Consider the following 23,439-nt stretch of genomic DNA (forward strand, 5'->3'; position numbering starts at 1 on the left):
ATATTCATAGCTCCTTATTTCTGGTGATATATTGTATAGATACCGGTCTTTTGTTGAAGAGCGTATGTTGCCCTCGTGGTGTCTTTTGAATATTTTGTATTATAATCCCATCTATGTATATTCTACACTATAAATTTGACAACTACTATACGACGGGAAATATATGACAATGTTCGAATAATATTGATTCTTAAAATAAACAAAATCGTGCTTCGCCATTTTCCATAATTCTGATGATTTTTTTAAAGACAAAAAAAAATTAGATAAATGCAGTAGGTGTTAATGTACGGAGGTATGCTGAATGATCAGAATGATTAAGCTTCTCAAACACAACACTTCCTTACCAACCTGATCAATCAACCGTCTTAACAACCTGATCAATCAACCTCCTTAACAACCTAATCCTGATAAGGAAGAACACGAGAACACGCAATAAGATATACTTGGAAACAAACATTAATATATTAGAAGAACACAACTGTCATCATAAATTCACTTAATGAACATTGATTTGATTTTGTATTGCAAAACAACGTCAGGACTACGATTTTTGTAATAGCCGATACCCTTTAAGATATCTACCGATAAATTATTTCATATTTACTAAAAGCTTGCATCAGATCCATCAATCTATTAAATGTAATAGCAACTCTTTGCTATGATCTTCATATCAGCATCGATTGTAGTGTTACGTTTCAAGAATTATGACAAAGGAGTTTTTGATATACTGACAAAGAAGTTCAAGCGATTTGCAATACTTTTGCTAGGTGAACCCAAAACCATGTTCTTTGGGGAAAAGTAAATTTATTGCGAACCCAATGAAAGTTTTCCACAGTGCCATCTCTATCTTGACCAGGTATTTAAACTTTTGTAAGTTCACCTGTCCTATTGAATAAATACAATAGCTATTGTTCTCCAGCTAGTTTTTTCACTGAGACCTTTAAATTTCTTCTAAGAGAAATCTATCACTCATTGTTTAATTTACCTGAGTAAAAAAAAAATCTTGTAAATAGAGGAAAATAGATATAGGAAGATGTGGTATGGGTGCCAATGAGCCAACTCTCCATCCAAGTTTTATACTCAAAACTGAATGTGATGTTATATTTATTCAATATTGATAATATATTTTCAATCGGTTAAATGTAAACAGTGATGCAAAGTTGAAACATTAATCAAACATAAAAAAGAAGATGCGGTGTGATTGCCAATGAGACAACTCTCCACAAGAGACCAAATTTATGTACAAAAAATTGAACGAAAAACAAATATGTAACACATAAACAAACGACAACCACTGAATTACAGGCTCCTGACTTGGGACAGGCACATATATACAGAATGTGGCGGGGTTATACATGTTAGCGTTGATTTATGTTATATTAATAATATATTTTCATTCAGTTTAATACATATATAAACATTGATTCAATCATAAAAAGTTGATCTCTGACAAAACTTTCAACATTGTTCCTTTTAAAAAAAAATTTGTTTGACATGAATAAAAACTTGAAAATTATGATGTTCAAATCAAGATCTTTTTAAATGTATTCTATAACTAGAAAAAAAAAAATCAAATTCCAATAGGAACATTGATAAAACTTTTGTTTGAAATCAACTTTTTATGATTGAATCAATGTATATATTGAACTGAATGAAAATATATAATTAATATTGAATATATACATCATCACACGCAGTTAATGAGTATAAAAAAAGTATTTTTGTCTACATATAAGAAAAATTTTTTCCTCAGGTAAATTAATCAATGAGTGATAGATTTCTTTAGAAGAAATTTAAAGGTCCCAGTGAATAAACTACACAGAGAAAAATAGCTATTGTATTCATTCAATAGGACAGGTGAACTTACAAATGTTTAAATACCTGGTCAAGATAGAGATGGCACTGTGGAAAACTTTCATTGGGTTCGCAATAATATATTAAACATTTTGAAAGGTGGTAAAAATTGGCCAACCTGCAACTGTTACCTAATCCTTGTGGATTTTGGAGTTATTTTTCGAGACATTTCGAAAAAAGACTATGTATGTCCCAGTTGATTAGTATATAACAGATCACTGTTATAACTAGTAATTGAGTCAATAAACTGTAAAACATACTTCATACTTTTCCCAACCATCATCAAACGCCGCATTCAAAATATTTGTACTATACAATTTGCTTAGTGTTTTTGTATACAAACTACTAGTAATCAATTTTAAACTTTAAATGGGACAATGAATGTTTTTTTTAAATACATCCCAGATTTATGCACCAAGCATGGCAGGAGATGCCTGTTCTATCGACTCAGCTGTCACACCTTGTACAGGATTCTAACGGAGACAACATATGTATATACATCGGATTTGTAATACGAACTCATGTTCAAGATACATTATATTCCCTTATGATACCATTATTTACATTACGATACGGATACCTTATAGTAGGAATATTTTCCTTATATTACAAAATTTATCAACACAATCCGATAGGGTTTTGTTTCCTGTACTGCATTCAATCAACAAATCAGTCATAATAACTGTCAAACCTTATCATTAGATCTGTTGAAAATTTCATAAGAAAGCTACATTTTTCTGTATCAATTGTGTTTTAGTGTGTTGACAAATTCCTTTTTTTGAAGACATGACAACAAATAAATACGCAAAAGACGATTTAATATAGCAATTCTTTCGTACAATAGTTGTCATTAGACCAACAAACCGCAAGTGACAGTAACACTACAGTATCACAGAAGTTTTAAAACATATACGTATAACATTTGTTTATTAAAATATATTAAATTGATATCAGAAGTTAAATCTTATAAATAAATATATAATATATCCATTTTGTACAATATATTCTTAAGTTATAATATAATCTTATCTAATTTACAGTTAATTTCAGTCGCATTTTCTAATTTTTTATTGATACGGTTCACTTCGCTTGATAATTGTCCCGTCTTCATATCGAAATGTGTCCTTGTACAAAAAGAACATCTTCTGAACATCAGTGTTTTGTGTATCAACGTAAGCACACATTTTTAAACGAGAGACAGGGCAATACAGATAAAAGCACAAATAAATTACATCCAAAAGTTTTTAAAGTCAGAAATCGCTGCTTAAAGATGTGTTTATGGCAGTTTCAATGAAATGTCCTAGGTGATTGGCTCCTCCTTCCAGATATTATCGAAATGTCCTTTGAACGCTCCCGTCTCAGTATCTCATACTCTGATAAAACATGAAGATATGATTAAGACTTGCATTCAAAAACAATATGTGAAATTTACTTTGATGTCTTTCAGTGAAAAAGCATGATGGATACCAAAAATCTTGAATATATTTGATAAATATAACATATTATTAGTTCAATTTAAATTTTCAAAGAATAAATAAACAGTCTCAAAGACTATGTTCCAACAAGAAAAAAGATATATATTTTCAGTGGATATGTTACTCCTAAATCATAATTAACAGAAACAAATCATATGTTAATGGTGTATGCATATATGATTACAATATATCATAAATATTTCATTCATTAGAAGCAATATAGAGTATAATACAAAATGTAACTTAAGAATATGAAATTATCATTGTTTTTATGCAATAAACATGAAAAAGAGCGGTTATTATATCCACATGTGATTATACAATGAGACGTTACAGTGAGTGAACACAGCAATGATCTAGTGGAGACACAACATTCACATTCTAATAATGTCCTTGGTCTTAAATTTAACTCTGGCAAGTGAAATTTGTAATTCTTAATGAAAAGGGTATGGACAACCCTCATTATTTTTCTCGCTCATAGAGTCAACACCAGAAAGGATGTGGATCCGGATACAAATGGGATATTCAGGAGTCTAAACATTACATTTAAACATTTTTCAACATTAGTTTACCTTTTCATAATTCAAAAATATTATTCGGACTTAAAAACAGGTTTTAAATCTGTTTGGTATAATTTTTATTGAAGGAAGTCCGTAATTGATATATAAATCTATTTGTGCATTTAAAAAAATATTTTTTAAACTGTAGTGACATTCTTAGCCATTTATGAGACACTCAAATTTGCAAATATGAATTAAAACTAGTTTAAAAGCACATTTAAGCATTTTTTATTCACTTTCATTATATATTCAGAAATGCACCAGCTGTTGTCACAGCTTCATTGTTTAAAGAGAAACTGTAACCATGTTAAAATTTAAAATCATTTTAACAATTATCCTGCGAGTTTTATACGTGATGGGAAAATTGGACATACGTGCCCACTATCTAATCAGATCAGATACCTGACAAACACTACATCATGCAAAGATATACTGAAAACTTGATTGAATTATAAACATTTTATATGCTTGCACCAAGTCAGTCAAATAACTTTTAACCTTTTTGAAATGAGCATATGGGCAAACAGAAAACAAATCAATTTCAATATAGACTTGAATACCCGCCCCCTTTTCGACACCACATGTATCGGCGTTGCTACGAGCATCAAACTATTAAAAATCAAAGTTAAACGTAAAGCGATCATTTATTGGTTTGAGATTACTGTCAGCGTTGCCATCAGCATATTATCTTTTATTATAAAGATTGATCAGATGGTATTAAGTTGTTTTGAGATAAAAACGTTTGGTTCTTCAATTTGAGGTTCTTCTATGACATCAATGACAGAAAAGATTTCTCAATTCCCTCTTTTCATAAATGATCACTATCGAACTCTTTCAGCATAATTTGAGCGTAAAGTACAGGTTTATGCGTAACGTTATAGAAATATAGCCAAAAAGTGTGTCAATCCGCTGCTGCGGACCGTACTAAACTTGAAAATAGGCGTGCGATATTGCTCAATGTTGGAGGCTGCGCGATGACTTTTAGATAAAAACATTAATAAAACACTGATCCTTTGATATTGGTTTTGCTAAGTGCATGTAGGGACTTTGTGCCATGACACAATACCCCATATCCATTCTTTACTATTTATATTTGACTTAAAAGTATTAGTAGTCAAAAGATATAAGAGATACATGCGGTGTTCACGGTACATTCAAGTATTTTACCGGAATATGGGATAATATAACTTAAAATGTTACTAAGAAAATATAAGATTGAGAAAATAGAGGTGCTTCATACGGTGAAATTAAAGGTCACACCAAGTTTAGGAACTACCAATCTTTATTTTCAAGTTGGAAAGATAAGGATAAATGCATAAGACAAACAATATTGGGCGTGAATGTTAGATATAAGAGTTTTGTATCGGTCAAACCGGGAAATAATACAACCGTTCTTCACTGCATTATTTAGAGTGTTCCAAAACAATGCAGAATCTATACAGTACAGAATATAATTGTTAAGTATTAAACTATCTGAATATATGGGTATATGGAGTTCTATAGTCTACATGTGCAAGATTCCTCTATATTACTGTAGCACCCGTACCAACAACAATGTTCAGTCAGTCTTGAAAAATCGTGGATTTCCTCTATTCTTACAAATGACCCTCCTTACTCGTCGACGGACATCGGACATCGGCTGATAACCATCTGAAGGTTTTATCGTTGCAGTAGGCTGCGTTGAAAAGAACCATATGAGTCTTATTACATTCTTAACATATGAATTATTTTTTTGTACTTTAAGAAACCGATAAAAAGTCGATTAGTCAAAAATAGATTTCATGGAATTATCTCAGCCTCTATTACCACTTATTAAAATTCTATAATTCAAGCAACAGACAATGAAAAGCAAAGAATAATATTTTCGCACAACATTTAAAGTATGTTAGTGGAATGAATAAAATGTAATTAGTGATTTTGATCATGAAAATGACTTCAAATGTGTTGATTTGAATATATCAACGAAAGCACTTGTATCTGACAGCTTTTACCTAGCGCATTAACGTTGATCTAACCTGTAGTATGCATTCTGGCTTTGTGTGTTGCGTCACAGTGTCTACTTGTTACTAATACAGTGTACAAACATAAAGAAAGGGCGTCTTGGTCACAATTTTAAATATATTTTTTTAAATAGTACATGCTATCATTCTTGTTTTCGAAAATGTGAAATGTGAGAAGACGCCCTTTACGACAAACAGAGGCATAACTTACGGCAGCCCTACGTGGCGTTGGAGATCGCAGAATGCTACTGGGTGGTGAATTTTCACATGATTTTGTTGTTATTAAACCTTCCCTTCCTCTGAAAAGACTACACATCAAGAAAAATATCTTAATGCCATGCAATAAAGCATTGAATTCAAATCTGATGACTTTAAAGAAGATGACACATGATTGATGCCTGTAAGTTTTAAAACAAAATTTATTAAGGAATATTGAGGTAGACTACAATATCTTTTTTCAGAAGGAAATGAAAAATCTTTCTTACATCGCCTTATACATTGAAGTGTTTAATTGCCCCAATGATTTAAAAATTTTCATATCAAGCAAAAACGAAAAATTTTGAACTATTTATATGTAAAACAAATTGCTACTCTAACAACAAAAAATTAATGAAATGCATTATTTTACCCTTTAGATTCTAGTCTAATCATTCAGATCTACGCTACAACTCAAGATTTAACTAGCAATTACAAATGGTGCTTAAATTTTATCATATGTTTAACATTCGAAAATGACAATAATAAGCATAGAACAAATAATAGATATTTAAGAGAAGAATTATTCCAATTTGATATTAAAGTATATCGAATATATTGAAGAACGAATTGAGGATTCATTTTTCTCTTAAAAATAGTTGAAGAAAAAGGGATAAAACAGTATAGTAAGAAGGGTTACTTTGTATAATATAGGAAATTGTTACAAATAATGTGTAACCACTTCTAAATAGGAAACACGCCAGACTGAATTTAAAAGAGGGTATTCATGAATGGTATTATGTTAAAGGAATTCACACTTTGTACCTTAATCGGACACGCTTCTTGATACGTTCATTGTTGTCCTAAAACTAAAAAAAAGACCCTTTATTTGATGAATATCTTAATGAGGAATAGCTTTGTCTACAAGCTTCAAAGCAAAACATTCAGCTATCTAAGCAGCAAAAACAGAGAAATCACACAAGCATTCGCTCTAGCTACATTTCACTCCAAACCTGAGACTGCATCAGTTCTCTTTGATGCATAAAACTTACTAAGGATTATGTTGTTCCATGTCTACATACATATTCATAATTTTTGTTTTTACGTCAGTCTGTGAGTCCTCGTCAGGTAGATATCTATCCATAAGTTGTTTATGGCGGTCCATCTGTTCCTTAACGTGAAGAAGCTTGTCTCGTACATGACCTATCGTCTTTATGGGGAAAAAGTAATCACCAGGAGGAACACGGGATTCAATGCGATACTGGAAACATTGAACAAAGCTGGATCATACTATCATGCCTTGTGTTTTAAAAGCTGTGCATGGAATTACTTGAAGTAATTTAATTTTAAGATTATCTATTATAGAAAATTATTTGACGTAATTTAGTTTATCAACTAAAACACAAATAATGTGAAAAAATAGTCCTTAAGAAACTTAAAAAAAAAAACAACTGATTTCCTCTTTCACAGTGCAAAAATTATAACGTTTGGATAAAAATCCGGAAGAAAGAATAAGTAAATAAAATTGATTACTATAAGAAATTGGGGTCATGCACACACCACCACTCGGTATAAAATCTGTTAATTAATTCTTGACTATTATTTTACTTAAGACTTTTATTGGGTATGCTTAGTATGGTAGGATTTAGGGGCTTGTTTATATACGTAGCGACGAAAAGTTGTATCGAAGTAGCTTTGTCACAAATAAAAATTATGATGGCCGAAAATCCAAGAGAAAAACCAATGCAACATCTTCTAAAAGACATTCGTAAAAAGTCAACATTTTTGTATCAGCATCTTAAGCACATTAAACTAGCTTTCTGTAACTTGAGCATTGTTTTAAAAAGTATTATTTAATATTATTTTCGTGTATCTCTGTTTTATCGTTATTTTCATCGATTTGACTGATTTCTGAACTTGTTCGTTCTTCTGTGCATCTTCTGTAACAGGGAAAGTTGAGTATTAAAATGAAATCTGGTTAAATCCCACCATATGTTAACGCGCTAAACTAACTACAGGAGCCTCGTTTAGTGTTGCCTTTGTTTATATGTAAGTGTGTTTTGTCCTTAATAGAGTCTGGTGTAGATAGCAAATCTCTGTTAGTTTGTTGCATTTCCAGATTGTACACAGACGTAGGCATAATTTGAGCTTTAAACACGTTATTAACACCTACTAATTGCTTAAGATCATATGTTATGCGTCTTGGGTTTTGATCATTGTTGAAGGCCGTACGGTGACCTATAGTTGCTTACGTCCAAGGCATTTGGTGTTTGGTGGAGAGTCTTCTCATTCATTGTCAATCATATCACATCTTCTTATTTTTATGTTGCCCTCTAGATGTCTTTCTTATTTTTATTGTATTTTAGTGTGTATTTTATCTATTTGATTTATATATGAATAAGATAAGTCGAGAAAACTAAGATCATTTTTTTGAAAACTAAAAATTACTATTTAATAATTTTATTAGATAGATTTTAACGATAAAACATACGGAAGTATCTTTAAAAACGAAAAAAAAATGAAATGAAATATTAATTTCTTTTTTCCGGGGTAGCAACTATGTTTCGCATTATCTAATTTTATAAAGTGCATGCTAATTACGTAAAGAAGGAAAATCCTATAAAATTTTAAAAGATAAAGAAAGGTGATTATTGCTAAATAGTATATGTCTTCCTGTTCGGTAGATTATAATATGTATGCACATGTGTTCATAGCTCATAAGGAACGACAAAATTTGCAAAAAAAAACTATAAAATCATCCTTTATCCGATAACGTTAAAAATAATGAGTTGACTATGTATCAGTAACAAAAGGAGTAGTTTCTCATTTGTAGATTCCTTAACCGAATTTTAGAAAGAAGTTTATGATCATGAGAAGACGTTACTAAATTGAAAAACTTTTGTCTGATCCATTTGTCCCTTTGAACAATAAAATATGTTTAAACTAACCGAAATGTAACTGCTGCATCGTAACCTTTGAGTAACAAAACATTATCTTTTCAAATAACTTAGAAAAGGAAAACATATACAAAGAGCATAAAAGGTATAAAAGCTAAGCATCTAACAAGCTGCCGATAAGGGTTATTAATGAAACATGTTAAATTAAGGTCAAACTATTTTCAACATAATCTCTTGTCGTTTTTATATAGGTAATACTAAATAATTTGTCACTAAACAACCCTTAATTACAAAGCATTTTATTATTTTCACAAAGGTACCTGGTTATGTGGAATTAAATTTTGAATTAAACAAATGTTACAGCTATTTTTATAATATAATCGTCTGAGGTTAACTCACTGGAAAATAGAAGAGTGTACATGTAGCATCTTTTAATAACTAGGGTACCTTTATAAAAAAAGACGAAGCTTTAAGGCAAACTACTATGCAAGGAGATAAACTATTAAATGAAACACAAAACATTTGAAATAAAAAGTATACAAACCTTCCATGACATGAGGTTTTTTGGTTTTGTTACTTTGCCCTCTTCATCCCAGTGTGACTTTCCACCGTAGAGTGGCTGAAACATTTGGAGTTAAAGGTATTGACTGCCACTTGTGGTGCATCAATTCTTCTTCAATAAACAAATCACATGCGTGCAAGCAAACACGACAAGATATATGATAATATGTATTTGCCCCCGTGTCATTTAACGGAGTCATGTGGAAAGACAATAGCATTGTGACAAGCGCATCTCATGGGTTTGGCAACATATTGCATTGCCAAAAGCCATTAAACGCTAAAAGCCATGCTGATATTCAGAAACAAGTGCTTTCGTTTTTATAATGATTACACTTAGATGATAATGATGATGAAAACAGCAAAAAACAAAAAACAGATTATCTGTCAGAAAATTACAAATTATCGTCACAAATAATCATTTACTTTCAAGCTTTTCGATCAATCTTTACTTATTAAGAAATATAATAATATTAATTTTAAATATAGAATTGAAATCGATAAAAATGGGCGAGATATAAAGCAAAACTTGTCTTTGACATAAATATAACAGTACTCAGGAATATTGAAGCTACAAAATCCTAAAATCATAAGTTGAAAAATGCTGTCTCCAATAACAAAAAAAACCCAATAGATTTGTAATATTCTGACTTTAATCGTTTTAACTGCAGTGACACTGATTCAATACTCACTGACACAGTAGTAGCTTTTAATCCTGTTGTTATTTGTGTTGGAATAGCTTCAACCTGAAAAAGTCCTCCTCCAGTTAATATGTACACTAATGGGCAATGCTATTACTTTTTCATGCTACACTGGTCTCGTTTAAGGTTAGGTTCATAAACACATTTCGATGTAGTACTAACGAATAAAAACAATTTGAAAATTTCGTGCGTCTGAAACTTTGTCTGGATTTACCTTCATCAGGAACGTTCAAACTTAAACATAATGAAAAATAAATCTATAAAGTATTGACCAAATAATTAAAGTAAGAACTGTTCCTTCCCCTAATCTTCTTGTATTTCTTTTAAGCCTTTTAAATTTTTTCGATGTGGATCCGATAAAGGAATTCGTCACATATTAAACCTTTTGTTTGATATGTTTGAACAGCATTTATTTCTACGTTAAACTAAACCAACATCAGTAAAATTATACCCTGTAAGTACGGGCTATCGGAAATAAATGGGTATTGATGAAAGCGGCGCTAAAATTGACGAAATGACGGGGCTACAATGTCTACTGGTAGTTTTTAATTTTCGCTAAAATGTCCTGCGCCCTGTTCGATATACGTTTAATGGGATACCGAATTTAAAAACCACCCCACTTGTATTATTACAAAGGTTACCTTTGCATCTAGACCAAGTGAAACTGTATATGAATACTAGTACCACAACACGATTTATAATCAACGTGTATACTCTCGAGATAAATTATGGGAAATTAAATATCCAAAAAATAAAAGTACAAATGTAGTGAATATACGTATATTTTTCAATAATCAAATTTCTATTTTTATCGAAGTCCTTTTAAAAAAGTTTTGAAAACTAGATATGTTGCTAAACTGAAATTTTTGGTTTACAAATTTGTTGGACAGGGTGACGAGAAATGTAATTCAAAGTTTAATTATTGAAATTGTGCGATGTTTACGTGCATTATAGACCTTTATACTTCTATCTGCAGAATATTTAATTTGTTATATTTAGGAAAGTATAACCTAAAAGTTACATATACCATATTTCGATACCCGCAACAAATCCGTCTTGATCTAGTTGCTTAGAAAAGACCAATAAAAGTTCGGAAGATAAAGTTAATGAACTTATTACCTTTATTTACTTGGGTTGCAAACATCCGATACTTATTACAAGAATTTTGACATACTAAAATTGAGAATGGAAATGGGGAATATGTCAAAGAGCAGACAACAACCGGAGGCCACCAATGGGTCTTCAACGCAGCGAGAAAATCCCGCACCCGGAGGTGGTCCTCGTTCATTTTGGATTCTAAAGCTCTTAATAAATACATCCTTATCTTAGAACAATGAAAGTCAGCTTGCATGAAATAAAACGTTTCTCAAAATTCGTTATGTTTGGATGTTTGTATCCAAAGAATGAGGTTTCACAAATAAAACGCGATAATATCATGATATAGGCATATTTTCTAATCCAGCATATTTCTCTATTATCCAAATCGTGGAAAAATCTACTTCATGTTCCATTTAAAATTAAAGACGCACCTTTTTTCACTTTTAGTGATCAATTTAAGTAGATAACGTGAGACTCAGTGTACCAGTAAAAGTTATACATGCAATATAGAGAAGAAAACTAGGAAACTCTAATATAATCACTCTAGAACTAGCTTATACAAAAACTCAGATGCTAATATTGGAATTAAGGATTGGAATAAAACATTAGACAGTATTCTATGCTACTATAGTTAAAGGACAGGGAATTAACTTGACCAATTGATTTGGAAATCGAAAATTAACAAAAAACCGGACTGAATTTATTCTTAAGGTAAACTGAACACTCTCAAACCTTGAATAAGTAATATGTCATTCAGATTATGCATGGAAGTTATAAATGCCTATATTCTCATACCTCATAAGACTACAGCATAAAAATGAGGATAAACTGCAATGAATGAAATGACACCTTCTGAGCTTCAGAAAAGTCAAGGAATCAACTGGGTTTTCAGTTAAAATCTTTAAATCTTCTATTGTTGGTTTGATTGGACACTAATTTACCTCATATTCACGTTCCTCTCTTTTCAGCTCCCTCATTTTATTAGCAGCATATGTGGACTTTGGCCTTCTTCGGTGTGGGGTTGAAATCTCGACTTTATTTCCGACAAGTGCAGCCTGTTTATAATGATATAATTATGAGGGTAAGGGTAGATAACCAAGGAAGGAAAGTGTTTCTGTCTCTTCACTGTTTAAGATGTTCGCTACATATTTCTTCATTGTTTAATGCAACATTGTTAAAAAATAATAAAATTATTTGGAAAACATTAAAAGCCATGTTTTTTTTTTTTTTTTTTTTTTTTTACAATAAACGCATTTTCAAAAATAACATTTTGCAAGAATGTCTCTTCAGATACCGGTATTATATTAAGAATGTATTCCGAGAATGAAATGCCAAATTGTACGATATAAATATTGATGGAATAAAAAATATCGGAATTTTCGTATGTTATATGCATTTAAATAATACTACATAGGGGCCACTTCGAACATCATTTAAAGCATTGCTAGCGTAAAACCAGCACAGATACAAATTAGATTCGAGTAGCGAACATCCTTAAAACATTTATCTTAACGGTTCGAAAACCATAAACTCCTTTATCTTTGTTAATAATCATCAAGTTACACATTATTCTGGCTTTTATTCCATAAAAAGAATACACATTTTACTTATATAAAACTACATATTTGAGATTAAACTTGAATACTACTACATATCTGAGGCCATACTCGAATAATACTATATTTCTGTATCTATGACATATAATTACTTTTAAAACTTCAGATATATTCCCTTTACTTTAATTCAAATGTTTGTAATTCAAATAAGTGAAAGAGACAGATAGAAGAATAAAAATTACATGCAACAAAATCATCATGCCATACCAAAATATAACAGCAATGTCATGTCCAGCAGTAGTCCCATCATGCTTTGCTATTCAAGAGTGACAACACGCATGCTTATCTGAAAATGAAGAATCTAAAAGGGTGAGTTAGTTGGCTTGAATAAGCAATGCAAAACACGCGCGCATGTCTTTCCCATGAGAATCAACTGTAGCAATACGTTTAAAGCATTTGACAAAAGACAGAAATTATTACTTTTAAAAATTGAATTCACATTACAACAAGGAATTGCTCAACACAAAAAAGCCAGAAAGCCACGGCTGAATGGGTCTGCAGTTCTGGAAAAGGCTGGTTTGACTTGCTCCATAACAAACTTACAAGTCAAGTCCACCCTTTAATATTGATGTATTTACGTTGACAAATATAACAATAATTCCAAAAACCAATCGAATGCAGGTGAAAATATTTTTTTATCACCTTTCTATATTTTTTGCGTTTTAAAGATGATGGCATGCCCCCACTTGGGTATCTGTGTGGTATAACATCTTTTAAAGTAGCATGGTACCGACTCATATACGTGGGTCGATACATTGATATATAAGGCTGGTACATTGACTGGTAAGGATGGTACTTTGGAAGCAAAAATGGACCAGCAACTGTATTGATGAGTCTTCTGGCAGCAACTCGTCTTTCCAGTTGTTCCATAGGGGAAAGAACTCTCTTTTGGGCGAAATTAATCGGTGGTAGTGACTGCTCCCTTACAGCCGAGGCCGCTGACTTGGCATAAAAGACACGGGAGCGTCCTTGAAAAGCAGGTCTATTTAGAATAACAACTACCTGGTTGGAACGTCGGGAAGTAGGAGGGCAGGATACTGCTCGGCTTGTCAGTGGCGCGGGTCTGTTGACAACCGATGTTGCACGTAGACGATTTGAAGTCACTGAGGATCTAGGTGATGCATATGTCTCTGTGTCAACCTGTTACCAAAGGAGGGAAAATATAAAAAAATACTAGTAACCATGGTAACATTCAGATACTGAAAAATATACCTTACCGTAAAATCAATGAATTTTTGTACACATTTAAGGCAGGTATTGAAACACGGACCCAGTCAACCGTTCTTTCAGTGAAAATAAACCTAATTCTGTTCATTCTCATGGGCGTTTATGGATGTTGCTTATTCAAGCAACCTTCTGTTCGAATTAGAATAAGCAGCACGAAACAAAACTAGTTAGACATACATTCAGATCTACTACTCCATATTCTAATTTTAACAAATTGTATTGGATACATTTTAGAAAAGTTCCGCCAAAAAGAACACAATGAATTCAAATTCGAAAGAAGATTTCATTATTCTTCAGGGGAATATTTTGGTACTGATATATATATATGTGTTAAAAGATATAGGAAATTAAAATAAGGTCCACCAACGTTCTAGGGAACTCTCTAGGTAATTTGGAACTCATACGAGGTTATACTTGAAAACTATCTGGGAGATTTGGTCACTCATCATTCGAGGTTATGCGTGCTCTATGAAAAGGTGGAGTAAAAACACTCAAAACCTGTATATTATAGACATCGTGCTTTTATACTATTTCTAGTTAGAAATGCAAATATAAATGGTATAAACAAGGCAATGGTCTGGTCATACCCAGTTACCTTGATATTGATTTTTTCCAAAGTTGACAGTTCAGTGCCTTTTGCACTTCCTTGATACAGTTCCACGGTGTTAGTGTGACCAGGTAAATGGTCGTTGAGAGCCTTTATGCTTTCTTTTTGTGATACAGGGTATACCACCAATGTATCAGGTATGTCCGGGTCTAGGCGTTTTCCATACCCGCTTGCTTTAAACCTGTTTTCAATGTCCTGTAGGCGTTTTCGTAGATTACTAATGGGTAAAGACTCAGATGAATATCGCACAGGTGAGGAACATCTAGGAATATGTGACGAACTTCGTACCGGTGATAAAGCCCGTGAAAAATTTCTATGAGAAGATGTAATGATTGGATATGAATGACTCTTATATTTTGATGCAACCTCGCCTAAGGTTTTATAGCCAGTCTCAAGTCTATTTCTTACTTCTGCTCTGAATGCTCTCGAGTCATCCATATACCTACTGAATGCAGAATCAGATGCAGTTGATGCATATGTCGCCGGACCGGCAAGCATTGGACCCTTTAGTGTAAGTGGACGTGCTATGTAGTGAAATCCCATATTTTCTCCCTTAATGGGATCTTTATATTCACCTTCCACGCTTATTACCAAACTAGCATTATCATACTGATCTAAATCCACATGTTTTAATGCTTCGCGAGCCTTGTGGGCTGTGTGTGCGACAACGTCGTGAAATACAAGGTCGTCTTTTATTCGTGATTTGTCCGGATCAAAATCTGGTTCCTTTTTGGACGGAATATAATGTGATACAGCAAAATCGGTCATACTCGGAACTTGACATTTATAATCATCACTATCAAAATTCATTCTACTGCGTGGCCCAAAGGGGATATATTCAACTGGAGAAGGTGACCTTTCTCTGTTTACATAATAATAATCCCCCTCCCCGCCATCAGTGACACTCTGGTAGTCGTCGTCATCATAATACTCACCGTTAGATACGACGTCACCAGCATCATTCGATGCAATAGATTCAACATCTAAATAAGGATAATATTTTGGATTTGTTCCTGGGCGTGCCTCTCGTCTTTGCACTAATTTCTTATAGTAATTACCAACTTTTCTATGTGGTAATCTTCGTGCTTTATATCTACGTGGCACAGTCCCGTCATCTCGTTCAGGGGAGGATCTTTCACTCTGTGTTGGGGTCGTGTATGAGGAGATTTCCGACATATCGTCTCCGTTATATAGCTCGGGACTTTGGTACTTTTGTAATGGGGACGTCCAATCAAGCTTTGTTAATATGCCCAACGGCTGTACGTTAGTTGTTCCTCTATATAATGGCGGGGCAAGTCGTGGATAAGCAGTTGGTTTCTTTGTAAAAGATGGTGTTATCGAAGACGTCGAGCGGGGTGAAAAACGCCTAGCTGGAGTGAGAGAAGCAGTCTTCTTATCTTGGCTAGCAGGCATCGTCGAAGGCTGCATGAATATGTGATTGATTCCGTATAAATTTAATATTCATGTTGTGTTGTTGGGTTGGCCTATGAGATGGAAATTGCTCGGAATGCGGCCTAAATACTATACTGTGATGTTTGAGATATATTTACTCTAGGTGAGATTTTTTGAGAACTAGTAGCTTATCAAAAAGAGCAATCAGTCCTTCTAAACAAGGTCAGCATTTTTGTTATGGTAATATAAGTAAACTATGTTCCTGTCCGTACCTGAAGACATTAATATGAACTATCTTGAAGCATTTTTTAATCTCAATTTGATGATTAGATATTGGTGCTTCAAGAAAGTACAATCTTAATGTCAAAGAGAGCAGGATTATCCCTGACTTTGGCTTTGTAAATGTTTAAATGTTCTAATCTTTAAAAGTTGTTGACATATGTTGAAAATGATCGCTATATACATTTCGCAAGGAAAGGCAGTGACTAAAGAATATTTTTGCAAACATGAAGTGGTTTTTTTTCAAGTTTGCAGAAGGGATTAGGCAAATCGTATAGAAGTTTCATACCAAATAGGAGCTTCAATGTTATGCAAAATACAGATGTCATATTATAACATGGAACGCACAGCAACACCAATAGTATATATAACCCCCTTCTCCCCTCCAAAAAAACCCAACTTAGTTCATTTTAAAATAAGCTTTGCAAACGATCATTACCTACGGCCCAATTGCTATTCGAAAAATAAAACAAGGAATATAGAACCTGGTTGGCATGTATTTCACTTATGTATATTGGTTGGACTTTATCTCACTTTCAAGAAGGACAGGGTTTCAACATATGTGTCAAGAAGGACAGGGTTTCAACATATGTGTCAAGAAGGACAGGGTTTCAACATATGTGTCAAGAAGGACAGGGTTTCAACATATGTGTCAACAACCTTTAAAAATTGACATTTTGTTTATAAAGCCGGAGACAAAGACCTCATCCTTTAAATGCTGCTTTTTCAGAAATATGATTTTATTTTTATCTTAACCAAACATCCGATCAACGTTCAACACAGATAATTATCTGTAGGACGAAGATTTTGTTTTATAGTAACGATTTTGTTCTTTTTCAAAAAAACCAAATCATAGGCCAACTCTATATTTAAAATTAAAATGTTTACGAAGGAAAAACAACAAACATAATGAGGGGTGTTGATTGAACTGGGTCCATGAAACAATAAAACGGCCTGCCATATGTCCGTTGTATAATTATGAAATCAAAATAAAAACAAAAGGATAATATGAACTCGTATCTTTTAATAAACACATTGTGTCAGAACTACGTGTAAGAGTATCTTTTTATTACATTTAAATAGTTTACAACCTATGATAGAAAAGTCTGATTGGAATATGTAAAACAGACGCATTTTGTGTAAATCAATCTGATGTATCAATTCATATTTGTGGCAGATTGCCATTGATATTACATACTCAGTGGGTTGTAAGTGTTGACTCTAAGAACAGATCCAATAGATCGCTGAATTCTGCCAATTTTAAGTAAATAATATATTATCACGAATTGCAGTTTTGCCAAAAGAAAAAAACAATAACCCCAGAACATCTTGTAAACAACTACATCGGTTTTCCTTTAATCGTTTCCACAATCATGTACACACACTATATCATTATATTTTATTAGTATCTATAAGATATCTTCGCCTAAGATTACTTTTCTTAACAAAATACAAATAGTTTTCGTGTATTTCATGCTAATTTCCTACACAAGTTCGAAAAATATTAGAGGCTTGTAAAATAAGATTAATAGTGTGGAATTTTTCAACAAATACTTAAGAGACTTTCATCCAGTGAAAATACTACATTTCTAAACATTTAAAAATGAAAGAGTTATAAGAGTTCCAATGTTCCCCGCGTTGCACATATTTTATATTTCCAAGGGGCATAAATCTTTTTAAAAAAGTCGATCGTCCACCAATATAGAACTTGTCCGAGATATTGCTAAATTATAGAACTTGTCCAAGATATTGCTGATATTAACATATAAGTTTTATAAAAATCTGACAAGAATTGTACCCGTGAGAGCGCTAATAAGACCGGACGGACAGACGGATGAACGCCCGGTATTTCCATGTCCCCCGCAAAGCGTTACGTGGGGGACAAAAAGTTTTCCTCAACGTTCCCTATTAGAAACTTCAGGTAAAGCAGAAAATAATTAGACTTTAATTTTTTATAGAAAAAAAATTTGTTTAAATGATGACATACCGCGGTTATTGTTTTATCTTCTATACAAATATTTAGACAGATAAGAAATGTTTGAACTACCGAACTACAGAATTATGGTGTGAATTATTTTTTTATTATGGCTTAGGCATTGGTCAAAGGCTACCGCGGACCGACAACTATGCAAATGAAACATAACAAAATTATACTTAAATAGATTCACCAGTCTAATGTGAATTGTAACGGGGCCTTTGAAAACAAGAAAAAATGTGTCAATACGTGATCATGCCCCGGTCCAATATCTCATTTTAATGTTCAACAAACGGAGAAATATGGCTCAAAACCCTAATTTAGTGTGTATCGTAAAAAGTGTACATCAAAATAAATAGAGAATATCATACGGCTTTTTCAATATCGCACCCGTATCAACCCGAAACACCAATATAATCCCAAGAGCTCTGCTCGAGGGATTATATTGGTTGAGGGTTGATACAGTGTAAGATATTGAAAAGCCATATCATAAAACTTTATTATATATTCCAGGTAGATGTTTTTCACGTGACATAACGTAATACAGATTAGGAATTTGATAAAGCATTTGCAACCGTATTAATTAAGTTTCAGACTGTATGATAGTTTTTATAAAATTGTAAATATAATTGTATCATATATCATAAATTATAAATAAGTTCTGAAAAGTAAAAACTTACGAGTGCCCTTGTGGCGTCCCTCAGCAGAATTTGGTCTCTGTTTCGTGATTTTGATGCTAAATCATAGGTGTCGTCCATTAAATTTGATGTGTAAATCAGCTCATCGTTGACACCTCTTCTAATTTCATTCTCCTCTCTGGATGTGTCTGAGTAACAAAAACATTTTAAAACATTTTATCATAATAAATGTTATTAGTGAAATTGACAACTTGATTTTAATATAGATATTTCGTTAAGCATTGGAGTACAATGTGCGATACACAGCGCGCAATTCATATGGCAAAGTTCATTAGAATTAAATATCAAAATGATTGCCAGTTCAAGCTATGAAAAAAAAAAAACACTTTCGTTTTGTTTTTCCAATACGTTTAACGAAAATCGAGTTCCTGTAGTCATTTCACTCTACACTGTGGAATAAACACGTGTGTAAAGGGTTGGGGTAGTCATTTCACTCTACACTATGGAATAAACACGTGTGTAAAGGGTTGAGGTAGTCATTTCACTCTACACTATTGAATAAACACGCTGTATATCTCTATTTATCCTTCTCTAATTCTTCTTTGTCGAAAATTTGACGAGGCAATTATCTCAATGGCAGCTACGCCACTACAAACATAAACGTTCTAACTTGTCAATGCCTGGGCAAAGACGGATGATTTTGTAATACACTGTTTAAAAACTTACCATAATATGATCTTGGTCTGATGACCTCAGGGATATAGGTATCCTCGTATAGAGAAGCCCTGGATGTTGGGGCATATGACCATTTTCTTAGTGCTGAATGTCCTTTAGTGCTCTGTTCAAAGATGTAAAAAAAAAATACTATATATTCGTTGAAATTAACCTGTTGATTAATTGACTTGTTTACATACACTGAAATAATTCTATGGTGCTTTTAAAATATAACAGAATAAATAACTTAGTTTCAGTGAGTAGCTAAATTATACTGTGTTTTACTTATGTCATTTTTTCATATAATTGATAACGTTGCGACGAACTTCAATGAAATTATAATCACACGATTGGTCTGGTTGGAGCCCTGAATATTTGAGAACACTTATAACATTATGAGTAGTTTTACTTTTAAACAGAATAAATAAATTCAAAGTCCGTGGAACTGGTGTGAGGAACAATCCCTCACTTGTCGTTTGGTCCTTGGGGTGCAAAACATTTTTTTCCATCCCCCATGATTCAGACAAAACTTTCAGCAGTTTATAGTAAAAACACTATACTTTGACCATTGAAATCCTGCAAAATTTATTAACATTTTTTGTTCGTTCGAAAAAAAATGTTTCACTCACAAATTGTCTTAACCCGTATCAATCCCACCCTACTTAACCCTTATCCTTTTAAAAAATTTCAGTGTCACCGTATGAGTAGAAAGTTTGAAGATATCAAAGTTAAAAACTATTTTTTTTTTATAAAAAGGTTAAAGTTTGGATAGCAAGATGTTATCGACAAGGAGTGATGGACTTATTTATAAATCATATTCAACTTCCTATAATCTTAATAAACGACTACGCCTGTAGACTTAATCAGTTTTACAAAAACTTTAAAATGTGTATGTTGTACATTCACTTGTCTGTATTAATAATTGATGGCCTGTTTACGAACTGCTGATGCCAGTAATTACAAAGAAGCTACTTCACCTTGAAGATTTGGCAAGGCCGTGGTTGTATCTACTTTTAGTAATTGGTAATCGGATACTTCTTGCGCGAGCGGCTTATGATTAAGATAAAAACAAAACATGACTGTACAGTAAACCTAGAGATATTATCTATTTATTGTTTGTTTCATCTTAATAATAGTTATCATATGTTTCCAATACTAAAAGCTTAATTAATTGATTGTTTTGATTGATTGTGTAATCTTCATTACATGTCATTATTGCGATAAAAAAACTGATGAAGTGTGTGGTTTAATAGCAGAATTGTATAAACTTGTATATGATGACGTGCAGACATCATATACAGATAAACTTCTTTTACCAAAGTAGCTATAAAGATAATAAAATTACTGTAAAAACTTCTATATCTTATACTATCTGATCATGGTCGATATTGATAAGAATAATAATAACAATATGTCAAAGTTTTAATGATCAAATACTAAAATTAAAATTGATATGTTTTATGTCAAAGTCTAAATTGTAGAAAACTGAAAAATATATTCAAATGCAATTCAATGAATCAAATAACTTGTCCTGATATCGAGCAATTTAATCTCAATTTTGTCCGTTAATTATTTGTATTAGGTACACTTTTGTGATTTATCTAATTTACACCATGATTTTATGGTGGATGCAAAATTATACATGTAGCTTTTTAAAATAATTTAGAAAGGGGGTATTTCAGCAATTTAATCTGATTTCATGGTAAAGCATGATAAATGCAGGATGTCCAAATACTTTTAAAGGCAAAATGATGTCACTATAGATACAAAAGTTGAGAATTACATCGAGAATAAAAACCAGGTGTTTTCTATAAGTTCAACGGCAAATATTACTGGTTAAAATCAGTAGCGGTAATTTGTGTTTGTGTTGTTTTTTTCTAACATTAATCAGCTTATCATATTAAAAAATGAATATGTTTATTCCCAAACATATGCATTTTCTATTACAATCATGATAATATGCATATAATATTCACATTATTTACATACTAATACATTTAGAAAAAAATATGCTGATACGAATTCAAAAGTATAATGTATGTTGAGCGGACCAAAAAAATACGCAGTGACATTCGAAAAATTAAGCTAAAGAAATGAGGCGGCAATATATCAGTAAAAATGAAAGTTTGCATTCCTGTAAAATGTTTTGCATACTTGATATAAGTTATGTCCATCTAATATTAACCCAAATAATCCAGTCGTTATATTCCGCTGCTCTACGGTGACTGCAAGTAGGAGAGCCTTGTGGCGGAGGTGGGACTGAATTATTCGTGTAAATATAAGTTGGATTCAAAACTAATGTTTCAGTATCGTAAGTTTATGAAACAATCCAATCAAAAAAATCTATAGACCGGACTTACATTGTTGGGATGAACATTATGTATACAGTCTCCTTTTTTACTCGGATTTTAAACTGAAACCAGAGGTGTTGCATTGATTTTTTATACACCAAAATGTTAATTTTATACAATAACGCATGCAAATTCCAGAACACGCATAAACATAAATAATTACTTACAGCGAAGTATCCTGGTGGCACCGATGAATACCTGCTCCTCCTGACAGTCATTTCGTTTGATGAACGATCTGAGGGTCCTGCCTGCCAACAATAAAGAATACACATTAGAAAGCAAAATAAGCAAACTAGCTGTCGAAAGAAAATCAAGCAAGCACATATATTCAATTTTATCAAGCAAAAGCAATGTTCAAATACTGAACTAATCCTTTTCCACAACTAAATTCGAAGACTATTCCTATACAAATCCAAAAAGTTTCCGGAAGTCAGGAAATCAATTTCGAAAGGAAACATACCAAATATTTGTTCCATCTGGAGTTTCCTGGGAATAACATCGTGCCCCTTGTGCTTTCTGACTATACAAGAAAGAGAAGTAATATTTCCTTGAAAAGATCCTAAAAGCAGGAAATAATAGTTAAAATCCACAGAAAAAGAGAGGAGAACACCGCCACTCCAGCTAGGCTTTTAGTCGAATCTAGCACTTCATACTCCTTGGAACTTGTGTTCTTTATAAGGTGTGCGCGATACACACATAAGAATGCCTGAGTACATACATTCTAAAACATCATCTTTTATCATGAAAACACGTACTGATGCACGTGGGCAGGTAAACGGTTAACGAATAGCAAAGCAGAAGACTTATTAACTGCTGATGAATCCTGTAGATATATTTGAAGACATATCATAAAATTCCTGTTATCATAGTTGAGATAAACCGGTAATTTAATTTGTCAGCACATACATGTCAGTGGCGTACACTAAAAAAAACATGCTACAAAATATAACACAGCTAGAATCCAAGTTCTACAAAACAGAACTTCAGATGATAAGAATAATTTAAGCAACAACAACAACAAAACAATATCAATACAAAGCAGACTTACTTCTAGGGGTGAAAATCGAAAGACAAAAACTACGACTGTTCAGAGTTACAAAATTACAGAAAGATCCAAAGCCGAGAGTAATTTCGATGCCACAAGGAAAATGTACTCGGTTACCATGTACATCAATACGTGGCCCCATCCATTTGAAAGAGGGTAATTTCCGGTAAAAAGATCATATCTACCTTTTCAAACTATCAATAGTAATTATAAATATTAATTGATATACAAATTGCATTTGTCACCTATTATTAAGT

The 23,439-nt window shown here is 32.5% G+C and overlaps 1 protein-coding gene across 15 annotated transcripts; it reads right to left on the reverse strand.

Moving 5' to 3' along the window:
• Positions 1-2,655: 2,655 nt before the first annotated feature.
• Positions 2,656-23,338, reverse strand: LOC127702959 (uncharacterized). 15 transcript variants are annotated; one of them, XM_052207289.1, is made up of 12 exons: positions 23,186-23,338; positions 22,305-22,385; positions 19,799-19,910; positions 19,115-19,260; positions 14,777-16,210; positions 12,280-12,393; positions 10,232-10,285; positions 9,526-9,600; positions 7,137-7,345; positions 6,101-6,197; positions 5,436-5,564; positions 2,656-3,227 (listed from the first exon to the last, which is right to left on the reverse strand). In XM_052207289.1, exons 2-11 carry the CDS (start codon positions 22,353-22,355, stop codon positions 5,448-5,450), a joined length of 2,409 nt encoding a protein of 802 aa, XP_052063249.1. In that variant the 5' UTR covers positions 22,356-22,385; positions 23,186-23,338; the 3' UTR covers positions 2,656-3,227; positions 5,436-5,447. The 15 variants fall into 15 exon arrangements, 13 of the variants coding, with proteins under 13 accessions (XP_052063249.1, XP_052063248.1, XP_052063258.1 ...); XM_052207288.1 differs by lacking the exon at positions 23,186-23,338 and adding an exon at positions 22,598-22,866; XM_052207298.1 differs by lacking the exons at positions 14,777-16,210; positions 23,186-23,338 and adding exons at positions 13,957-14,094; positions 22,598-22,847.
• Positions 23,339-23,439: the final 101 nt, after the last annotated feature.

This window comes from Mytilus californianus, unplaced genomic scaffold (assembly GCF_021869535.1).
Source record: "Mytilus californianus isolate M0D057914Y unplaced genomic scaffold, xbMytCali1.0.p SCAF_5, whole genome shotgun sequence".
Taxonomy (NCBI): domain Eukaryota; kingdom Metazoa; phylum Mollusca; class Bivalvia; order Mytilida; family Mytilidae; genus Mytilus; species Mytilus californianus.